We start from the raw sequence: 11567 nt of genomic DNA, 5'->3' as shown, positions 1-11567 counted from the left end.
CAGACAAGGCTCTCCTCTCCCTAAACGCTTCCATCAACAGTGTGATGGCGGAATCTGAACTGAAAAAAGATAAAAACATGTGATTCAAACTTTAAGTTGGTGGTGATAGCACTTAGAAAGATATAACAGCAGGATGTTTATACTGAAAAACAAAAAAAGTCCAGGAAGATGGATATTTCATGACTTTGTCAACTAACAATAATGTGCATCTATTTTGCATCTGCTGTAATAAATACAAGTAATGTCATACTCATAATGTTCACGATACTCGGTTTCTCATTATATAGACTGCAGAAAAATTAACATTGAATGCATTTTGTAACGTAACAGTTTTCCTGTCCTTGTGTACCAAGTTATACCGAAATTGGATACAACTAATATGTTTGGGAATACTCACAAATAAAATAAAATAAAATTCCAGCCCGCAGTTTTCCTACTTTTACATCAATGTCTGAAAAGAAAAAAAAACAGGTAATATGCAGTGCACTGTTTGCAAGAGCTCTTCGTCAGCATGTAATACTTAAAGGCATTAAGGAAAACACACTATAAGCAAACAAAAACTATGGGACGCAGTTACCTGTACCATAAAACAGGCTTCAAACACATTAAAGATGACATGGGTGAAAATAAAAGGGAAAGCTAATGCAAGGGAGGTGAGGGCTGTTAACTCGCTATTGATCATATGAGTCATCACATTAAAGAAATGGATGGGTCATTATTACCATCACTGGGGTTAGCAGGTGAAACCCTCAAAACCGGCACCAAAGGAAACAGCCCTCGTTACAGGAGACGCAAAACATCTTCAGAAACCTAAAGAGGTCCATTTGCCTTCTTTTCAAACTCTCAGATTACTGGACATGGCATCTGCTTGTCTGCCATCAGAGACATGACAGCAGTGCACATGAAAGGAAATGGTAACAATTACAATGTATTTACTGAGTAACGCTCCAGATGTGGGCAGATTTGCATTAATTCCAAAGGCAGGCTGGTCAAAGGCTTTCTACCCATCAGTGTGTGAAGCACTTTGCTTACCATGACGCACTGTTTCTTCTTCACTCACCTTTATTCGCTCTCTGTGTGGTTATACACAACTCCACGTGTAATTTCTTCCACAGTTTCTTTTGTCCCGTCTTCCTCCCTTCATCTCCAACCAGTCTCGGCAGATGGTCGCCTCTCCCTGATCCCGGTTCTGCTCCTTCCTGTTAAAAGGGAGTTTTTCCTTCCCGCTGTCACCAAGTGCTTGCTCGTAGGGCGACGTTTGATTGCTGGGATTTTGTCTGTACTAATGTAATGTCTTTACCTTACAATAATACGAATGAAGAGTTATAAGCTGCATTCGTAATCTGTACTGGCACATTCCACAGGCACATGCTAAATGCATGCTAAGTCGCAGACTAATAAAATGGTAGAATTACTTCTTCTTCTACTTGGACTGGTTCCACCTCATAGCAAGCCAGATTATTAGTCAAATATTTCAATTAAAACAAGGCAGGAAGGCACCAGCAGCACAAACACAGTTACGAGTTCCAGTTCAGTACCTTCAATTACTGGAGGTGAAACCCACCCAACCCAAAACAGTCATGGCTCCTTAGTAATCAAGCAATCCCCTCACTCCACTCCAAGCCTTCACAATGTCCGAGTGCATGAACCAAGTTGAGTTGATATGAGGAGGGAAACTATAGAGACTGAAAAACAGGCTGTAAACATGCTTTTGAACGCTGTAAAGTCGAACATTTCAACTCAGCAGTCTGTGGTTATTGTTTCACTTTTACAGCCAGCCTCAAGTGGCCGTTAAGGGAACTGCAGTTTCTGGCACATGCCCACAGTTTGCCTCCTGGTTTACCTACAGATTACAAAGGATTTAGCACTGTATCAACAGTGAGAGATCAAGTGGTTAAACAGTGTGCTGTAAGTGAAATGGAAATAAGTGTGAGCAGCTTCACATGTCAGGCATCTTCAAATAAATCTCACACTGTTTAAATGGATGCAGGCACAGTTTAATCCAGTAAGTGACATCCTGATGCTCCTCAGCACGCTGACTGTCAGATGAGTTCACAGGAACACATTCCACAGGCTTTTGCTCTGCTTTTTGTAGACAATGCTGGCCTTTTTATATTTCCACTCCTCCGTGTGTGTGTGTGTGTGTGTGTGCACGTGTCCTCAGAATGGTACACCTTGAGCTCACTTTGTGGAAACTCCACTTTCCTCCTGTCAGTCTAAATTAGTTAAGTGTTCTATGTGTGTGTCTGTGTTTCTGTGAGCTTGTGTGTGCAGTCTGAGATATACGATGCTATTTCAGATGCACACAAAGTAGTTATGTACAGCTGATTTGTGTCACTTGTTGGAACTATAAAGATACAGAAAAAGTAAAAGACTGTATGCTTGTTAATTTGTGCGTCTGTGGGTCTGTGTGTGGTGTGTCTAAGGTTGTTTGCATTATCAGTGGAAGTAAATGGGTCGGCAGGATTAAAACATCATCTTAGAAACAGGAAAACTTTGTCTAATCCTCTCCGTGCATTGTCTCTGCGCCCAAAATAACACACACGTAATTTATCTCAAACTCACATCGACTTCAACACTTTGACAGCACACACAATATCCCGTCAGACGTGATGATACACACACGTACGCCGCTTAGAATAACAGTCGCACACAATATCCCTACCCTCACTTCAGACACACACACGCACACAATGAGATTAAAATAACAGGGCAGAAGTGGAAGCGGACACATTAATGATATTATAGTTATTCAAGACGCCATGGTTTCCATGGCAGCTGAAAGCGACGGGGACACTGAGCAATACAAACATCAGTCACCCCGCTGAGTCACCCTGGAGTAATATGTGTGTGTGTGTGCGTGTGTACGCTTCAACTCAGTTCATTGACTCCTGATGAGGTGCTGTGGCCCTTTCAGATTTATAACCTCTCTCTGTCTCTCTTTCTTTTTGTTTCTGGTTGGCATGGAATAAGAGGAAACACACACACACACACACACACACACACACACACACACACACACACACACACACACACACACACACACACACACACACACACACTGTGACCGTCCATGACACTTGGGGTCAACAGGCTAATAGTTTTATGACTCCGTGTGTATAGGTGAGGGGTTCACGGTGATGATGTCACACATTCCATTTTCCATTGACATAACTGGAGTGGGAATGTTTGGGGTAGAGGGGCCATATTGATAATTGTGTTTTCCTAAGAAGGTGTGTGTGTGTGTGAGAGAGAGAGAAGAGTGTGTGAGGCTGCACACACTGGAAGCACCAATGTTCTCAGGGGTTGAACTGCTTTGCAGTACCATGGAGATATAACCGCTTATGTCATTCAAATAAAGTGTTCAGAGTGTCCTGGTAGTGAGAAACGTTACCATGTTTTAGCTACAAACTCAAAGTCATGATAAAAGTGAAATTCATGTATGTCTTGTCAATAATGCACATGTCATTAATATTGTTACAGTTATAGTTACAGAATATCTCTCCATCCCGGACAGCGTCATTACTATTTTATATTTCTAATTTTCTAATGATGTATTGATATATTTTGCAATGTTGTTTTCAGTGTTGTTCACAGTGAGACACTGTAGGTGTCTTTAAAAGCCAGGGAGCAGAAGCTGCAAGGAAGAAAAGCCCAGCTTTCTAACTTTTGCCTACAAGCAACAGGCTTGAAATTTTAAAAATGTTTCTAATCTATGTATATTTTTATTTATTGATTCCTTACAGTGCAAATCAGCCGATTCTTTTCTAAAGCCATTTTTTTATTGTGGTGTATAAATTATTATCATTTGCTATTGTAAAGTAAAATAAAACAATTCCACTAAATAACTTACAGTAAACATTTTGTTTTAATTAAAAAAAATGTTTAATCAGAATCATATTTTTAATGCTAAAATATAATAATTGCTATTATCAGTGAATTTTAAAATCTGTGCTTTTACAAAAAGTAGTTTATTAAGACGCCAAAAATGATTACAGTCTTTAAAATGATGGCTTTACTGAACAGGAAAATCAGATTTACTGGTTAAATCTAATGTTTCATTAATTTCCCAAAGAAGTCCAGCATGTGGACTAAATATAAAAATGTGACTTTAGTAATTTAGTAATTTGTTTTAAACCAATTTAAAGTTCTAAAGTATTAGTGTTTTTATGGCTGATGGTCTAAATCTTTTGATAAGACTCATGGGACTTGGTATTTTTGCATTTTCTCTCCACATTTATCTATAAGTAAATCACAGAGCAGAATCTTTGAAGGCACGTATAGAAAGCAAAGTTTTGATAAGAGCACAGAGCAGCCCTCCTGTCTTACTCACTGTTGTTACCTTCAGAAATTGCTTGCAGAGTTTCACCTTCTGACATCTTTTGATCTCGAGTGACAGTTTCACTCAGAAACATCTGTTCAAAGAACCCAAACCAAAGTTAAGTTTTATTGACTTTATTGACTTCTTAAAATCGTCTCTACTGGCACAGTATCCAGTTCTGTCAGGGGCATAGATGGCTTTAAAAGGTCCACAGTTGTATAGCCTAACATCAGTGGTCTACTCGGGTCCCAGATTCTTTCTCACAGCATTAAATAAAACTCAATGAAAAACCAAAGACATTAAAGTATCCCTCGGGAACCTTTTTAAAGATTTACACAGCCATCAGCGGTCTGATCTGGCAGTTTGGGACATTAGCGACATGTTGCTGAAGCTGCTGTTAAAAATCCAACTAATAATGTGGGAGTCTATTAAAAGAATGTCTTTACCTGCTGGAGTTTGGATGAGGGTGGTTGCTAAGCTGACTCTCTCTGTTCATGATGAGGAAGAAGAGAAGCAGAGCCAGCTGTTCCCCACAATATACAATATACCTACCATGTGTCTCTCTCTCTTACTAACACATACACACACAGTTGACCCAAACCCACAAAATCTTCGGACCTGACCCCGTCCTTCCTCCGGCAGCCACAAATGGAAAAGCCAGCCCGACTCTGTATGGGCTTGTGTGAGGTCCGCCTTTCAGTTCACTCGTGCTGTGTATCAACTGGCAACCGAGGCCTACAACATTATTATTTCCTGTGTGATTTGTGTGTGTGTCTCCGTGCATGCATGTGGGGCAAAGCTGTGAGCTTGATGGAAAACCTATCTAGTTTTCCTCTGTGTCACAGCAGCGGTCCCCTTAAAAAGGTTAAAAACTGGGGAGCCTGAGACAAAGGGGGAGGGAGTGGTGAAGGGATGGTAACACGCTCCAAGAAGAAGTCATTCAGGAAAAAACGGTTCACCTCGATTTTAGAATATAGAGAGAATTCAGTACCACAAGTTTTGTCGCGCAGGTAGAAAGAGCAGCCACAGAGGAGGAGAAAACGGGAGCAGAGGAAAAGAAAAAAGCTTCAGACACACTCAGCTCTCTAATTGTGGGCGTGTCCAGAGCTAAAAGTGCCTTCGTTCTTACCTGTGTTACTTATATCCCTGCATGAGGCTCAGAACAAGCACTCTCTCACAGACACCTGTCAGACGACACACCCCTGCACTTGAGAACTCTCAGCTCTGCATCTCCAGGTAAGAGCCTTCTCCTTTTTGTTTAGTTTGTTTTTTACACCAGATCTAAACTTTAATGCACTTAGAAATTTAAATCAAATGGTGCTTTTTTCTTTCTTAATTTCCTACAAACTAGATTATATTGACATTACTAAATTTTAAGGAAGCGCTTTCATCTTTTTTCTCGCTTCCTAACATCCTGCTGTGGGAGGATTTTTCATGTATTATATAATAAGAAACATATCACGGTAAAAGCACGTCTTGCGTCATATCAAGTATCCATAAATATGAAAAAATGCTATTTTTTATTCATTTGCATTTCTCAAAAATACATCCAAATGATGCAGTTTGTAGAAAAGAGTTTTGCAGGGGTTTTATTTTGAAAGTCATGACTACAATTGTATCCCTTTGTTTTCAAAATTATCTTTGCAAAACTAAGCAAAGTGAATATCATTTACACAATGGTTTTTTGGAGTCCGTAACATGAAAACAAACAAACATATATAACACACTAATATGTATTTATTTTAGTGTATCATATTCACGGGAAGAGCTTTAGGGTTAAGGAAACAGGTTAAGTTAAAGCTAAATATTTATCTTTTACTTTTTTATTTTCAGAGAAGCCTAAAACTTTTCCCAAAGGGGGGAAATTTCTACTGTCATGCGGTCATATGTAAGCGGCTTGACTGTTGATTTGGTTGCACAGGCAGTGTTAATGGCATCCCCCAAGCCTTTCTGCCAATGCCACAGTCGTGATTCCTCGGAAGTAGAGCTGGAAAGAGCTGCAAATTTAGAGGCAGGGGTCAGCAGCGTGACTTTATTGTTTGCACACGTGTGGGTGAAGTTGGTGGGTACGTCAAACCTACGATGTTCAGGCTCATCGATCGCGACTTGTGTTCGTCTGCGTGTGCGCTTGACATATATATTTGTGGCTGTGTACGTTCTGTGAACTTAAACGGAGTGCGTGCGTGCGTCAGCGGGTACCTGTTAAATGAAGCAGACTGTAAAGATAGAGACAGTGTTGTCTTTATTCACATCAGCCGTTACTCAACCGAGTGACACACAGGCAGACATGCAGGATGGGAAACCACCTTGGCAGAAAGAGCAGGAGGCTCTCAGGAGGCCATTCATTTGAGGGGAAAGTTCATCCTGAGAAGATTTTAAAAAAGGCATCGTGGCTTCTTCATGGCCCAGAAGACCAAATGCAAATCTGATTTAAGTGACGTAATGACTGGCTCCAACTTTTTTTTTGGCATGTTCTTCAAAACCAAACAATGCCTGCTCGGCTAAACTCTCCAAGATTTTACAGGAAACCAGGCAATAAAATAAGACAAAGCTGAAAAACTCTTTTGTGCAGCAATAATCATTCTGAGCCGTCCTGAGGCTGCTCTGATTTATTGCGCCAAGGATCGGAAACCACTGGCCCTGTGCATTTTGCATGATTTCCTTAAAAGCTGGGGACAAAGCACTTTTTCTCTTTCCTGGGTTCTTGTAGCAACATTTAACGTATCCCTCTGTTTGAACCATTCAGATGTCGCTGTGCATGACCTCACATCTCTGCCTGCTGGCCCTACCAGTGATCTCACTCCTGCTGCTCTCCTCTTCTATTGGTTGGAGCTCCGATGTCCTCACCCCAGGCTGTCACCTTTACCGTAAGTTTTGAACTGTATAGTTCAGTTTCCAGGTCTAAAGTTTGTGGAAGAGGTAACCAGAAGAAATTCACAGATGATTCGCGGATTCAGTATGCTCATACTACGGAAATTACCCCACCTTTGGCTGCACAGTTTTATGCGATATTCAATTCCCAAACCTCTTCCAGTGTGGGCTGTTTCTCAGCAGACACTGTAGCCCCTTTCCAAACTGTAAACCAAACAGGAACCAAATTTTGGGTGTTTTTCTTCAAATATAGGTTCACCAACCAGAATGGAAACAGTTCGGTGTTGCTGCAGTGTCCACTTAGATATACTTTTTTGTTCAAAGTTAGCTTTTAGCATTAAATCCTCACAGACTTAAATTATGTCCTATTCTAGCAGCATTATCCTGACAGTGCCAAACCATACTTTTCATAATTGTGGTTTGGATCTTTTTTATTTTAACGTATTTTACTTTTTCATGGATGAATAACCTCAGAGACTGAGGTCTGATTTAAACTGACTTATAGGCTTTTGTATTTATAAACATGACCGAGAAATAATAGTCCCACAATCAATTTGTATGTACTTGTCAAAGTATCATACATCCACTTTCTTCCACTTATCCAATTCAGCGGCCCCGCGGGGTTCTGGAGTTTATCCCAGCTGCCATAGCATGAGCTGGGTACACTCTACAGGACGCCAGGCTGTCCCAGGTCAAAATATCATTTTGACATTTTCATTGTGGACTTAAAAAGTACACTCAGCATTTTTTTTTTTTTTTGGGGGGGGGGGGGGGGGGGGGGGTATGTAATAAAAGGTAAATGGACTAGTTCTTATATAGTGCTCTTCTATTAACTGCACTCAAAATGCTTTATACAACATGTCTCATTTATTCATTCATTCATATATGCACTTGTTTTCTATACCTTTTCTACCTAAGTGCTTTCTGTCTAACATTCCCACACTGATGGACGCACTGGGGAGCAACTTAGGGTTCAGTATTTACCTAAGGTTACTTGGGAGCAGCCCAATGCTGCCTTCTCATAAACTTATAATTCATGCATTAAAAATACATAGGAACTGGTCTGAAGTTGGTGGAAACCACCGTGCTCCACCATGTAGCCAGAGACCCACCACATTTGCAGTACACCAAAGCATTACGCCAGCTAATGCTAAGCTTGAGTGTCCATTACATTCTCACAACATATTAGTGCTAATTCACTAAGCGCCAAAGTGCACCAGTGTCACTTCAAAGAAAGTTTTATTATTGTCAGCAAATAGTAGCTGATAGAGGCTAACAATAGCTAATAGACAGTACAGTAGTTAAGGGTGGCAAAGTTTAGCATATCCTCACAAATCACCACAGTAATATTCTTCAGAAGCAAGAATGAGGATTTGTATGGGATGATTTTCACAAATTTTTGTTCACAAATTTTATACCGTCTCCCAGTGTAAATAAAGTTGGACACTTTTCACATGGCATTGGCAGGTGAGGTGAAATGTGGAAATGGCAGCCTTCCACAGATAGGGAAAAACTCCCGGATGGATTCAGTCCAAACGGATCAGCTCAGTCTAAATTGAGTGTTTTTTTGGCCGTTTGTCCTACAGCAGCCACCGTAGCAAGGACTATGCACTTGAATCTGAGCAGACAAGTATCACATGTGGAGTTCCCCAAGGTTCCATCTTGGGACCCCTTCTGTTTAACATCTACATGCTCCCACTGGCACAGATTATAAACAACAACAAAATAAACTATCACAGCTATGCAGATGACACACAAATATATATCACAATGTCACCAGGAGACCGAGGCCCTGTACAGGCTCTTGGTAAATGCATTGAGGAAATCAATGACTGGTTGTGCCACAATTTTCTCCAGCTAAACAAAAACAAAACTGAGGTAATAGTCTTTGGCGCCAAAGAAAAACGATTACAGGTCACCAGAGAACTTCAATCTATACATCTAAAAACCACAAACCAGGCGAGAAATTTGGGTGTAGTGATGGATGCAGACCTAAACTTAGAAAAACACATTAAGACAATAACAAAGTCAGCTTACTATCACCTCAAGAATATATCAAGGATAAAAGATCTGATGTCTCAACAGGACCTGGAAAAACTAGTCCATGCATTCATCTTTAGTAGGCTTGATTACTGTAACAGCATCTTTACAGGTCTACCTAAAAAATCAGTCAGACAACTACAGCTCATTCAGAACTCTGCTGCTCGAGTCCTCACTAAGACCAAAAAAGTGGACCACATCAGTCCAGCTCTGAGGTCTTTACACTGGCTGCCTGTCCGTCAGAGGATAGACTTTAAAGTTCTGATGCTGGCCTATAAAGCTCTGAATGGTTTAGGACCAAAATACATCAATGACCTCCTGACCCAGTATGAACCATCCAGATCCCTCAGGTCATCTGGATCCGGTCTTTTATCAGTTCCCAGAGTCAGAACCAGACACGGAGAAGCTGCATTCAGCTTTTATGCTCCTTATATCTGGAACAAACTCCCAGAAAGCCTCAGATCAGCTGAAACACTCAGTTTATTTAAATCCATGTTGAAGACTCACCTGTTCTCAGCTGCATTTGAATAAAGCACCAAATCCACACTTTAAGCTTAAATTTCAAAACTTACATTTAACTACTGATTTTATCTACTGTTCTGATTTTATCTGTTTTGCTTTTATATACTGTTGTTTGTTTGTTTGTTTGTTTGTTAATTAGTTAGTTAGTTTATTTGCTTGTTTTATTCAATTTTAAATCATGCTTTTTATTTGTTCTTGTTTCTAATGTCTCTGTAAAGCACTTTGAATCACCTTGTTGTTGAATTGTGCTATACAAATAAACTTGCCTTGCCTTGAATTGGGAGAGGTAAGAAAACAGAACTCCGTTGATTGGAATCTGCAATCTACTGATATCTAGTGGTGAGAAAATGTACACATTGAGAACTCTTATGCATTTCATTGTATGACAGTGGGACATAACTAAGCACTCTTGGACTTAGTGGGAATGCATATCAAAGACCATGATTCTTTGGGAGTGAGCTATTGGTTAGTCTTAAATTCCTGCATGGATCTGCAAACCTGTACTTTTCCCCCTCCTCCAGCCTTCAACGTGACCATCCGCAGTGACCGTCGCGGCACATGTAAAGGCACCCATCTGGTCTACGCCTGCGTGGGCTACTGTGAGTCCAGTGCCTTTCCATCCAGATACTCAGTACTGATGGCCTCCAACTTCACCCACAACATCACTTCCACTTCACGATGCTGCACCATTAGCAAGGACGCCAAGGTAAGAGGTGGGAGATGTTGAGGAAACAATTATAGGAGCAACTACTGCTTCATTTTTACTGTTGTTCATTTTCTTTGGCTTCTCTTCACTTAGGTCAAAGTTCGCCTGGACTGCCCGCAGGGTCGTCACCATGACGAAATAGAGATCCTGACAGCGAAGGCGTGTCGCTGTGACATGTGCCGCAAATCACGCTATTGATACACAATGATATTATACTGCATACTAATGTTAACCACAATGAGAAACCAGGTTACAGTGTAGGCAGTAAAATACTGACAACTTTTCTTTTTCTGTCCATTTTGGCTTGTTTGAACAAAATTAACTTTAACTGACATTGTAATATGGTACTTTCATAGCAGGGCCTCCTTCACTAAAGTGGACCTATTATGCTTTCCCTTAATTTTGTGAAATATATATACTTTGCTTTAGTGGTGGACGCTCATATTAATTAAACTCATCCTTAATATGGTCATCAGAAGCACAGAGTTTTGGCTATAAACATATATATAGTTTACATATATAGCACACAATTCAAATCTTTTGTTTAAGACAGACAGCCAATCAGAACAAAGTGAGCCTGAGGTGAGGGGGAGGAGCTAAAACGACTTATTTCTGACAGCAGAAGAGCTGAGGGGCTGCACCAAGGCTCAGTATTAGATAATTAAAGATTAATCTGATATGTGATTCATGCAAAGCTACTCTAGTAAAGTCCAAGATCGAAAATGAGCATAACAGGAAATGAAATAACAAGAGATCCAAAATAGAAAAGCTCCCGGCAGTACTAAACGTACTAATGACCACGACACCCTGAAATTGTAGACAGTAAATTCTCTGGCTACAGATCTAACTACTTTATTACTGGATGAAAAATTCACGCTTTTTAATGTGCTGTTAGTTTTTTTGTGTAAAATGTGATGTAAGAGAAACTTGATTGACATGCTTTGAGTTTAGGCTGTAGAAACCATTCTGTCACACACACACTGCACACAAACTAAACATTTTTATAGTGTTGCCTCGGGGCTTTGAGGCTTGGCAAACACTTCATAATTCAATCATCTTTCATCACACTTTGTGACTCAGTAGCAAGTGTCAGGACACAGATATAAT

At 40.3% G+C, this 11567-nt stretch overlaps 1 protein-coding gene across 1 annotated transcript; it reads left to right on the top strand.

Annotated features, from left to right (window-relative positions):
- Positions 1-7079: 7079 nt before the first annotated feature.
- Positions 7080-10658, top strand: gpha2 (glycoprotein hormone subunit alpha 2). The gene is made up of 3 exons (XM_085402470.1): positions 7080-7188; positions 10276-10460; positions 10554-10658. The coding sequence occupies exons 1-3, from the start codon at positions 7080-7082 to the stop codon at positions 10656-10658; spliced, it is 399 nt and encodes a 132-aa protein (XP_085258596.1).
- Positions 10659-11567: the final 909 nt, after the last annotated feature.

This window comes from Rhamphochromis longiceps, linkage group LG3 (genome assembly GCF_057381845.1).
Source record: "Rhamphochromis longiceps isolate RC_006_pf linkage group LG3, R_longiceps_female_GT1.1, whole genome shotgun sequence".
Classification (NCBI taxonomy): Eukaryota; Metazoa; Chordata; class Actinopteri; order Cichliformes; family Cichlidae; genus Rhamphochromis; species Rhamphochromis longiceps.
This window is presented reverse-complemented; position numbering and strand designations above follow the sequence as displayed.

What these genes read in the sequence shown, in the direction of transcription:
- gpha2 (XM_085402470.1), top strand. Translation starts at nt 7,080, where the DNA reads ATGACCTCACATCTCTGCCTGCTGGCCCTACCAGTGATCTCACTCCTG. An exon ending in CCCAGGCTGTCACCTTTACC is followed by an intron (nt 7,189 to 10,275) that starts GTAAGTTTTGAA and finishes CCCCTCCTCCAG; the next exon opens with CCTTCAACGTGACCATCCGC. An exon ending in CCATTAGCAAGGACGCCAAG is followed by an intron (nt 10,461 to 10,553) that starts GTAAGAGGTGGG and finishes CTCTTCACTTAG; the next exon opens with GTCAAAGTTCGCCTGGACTG.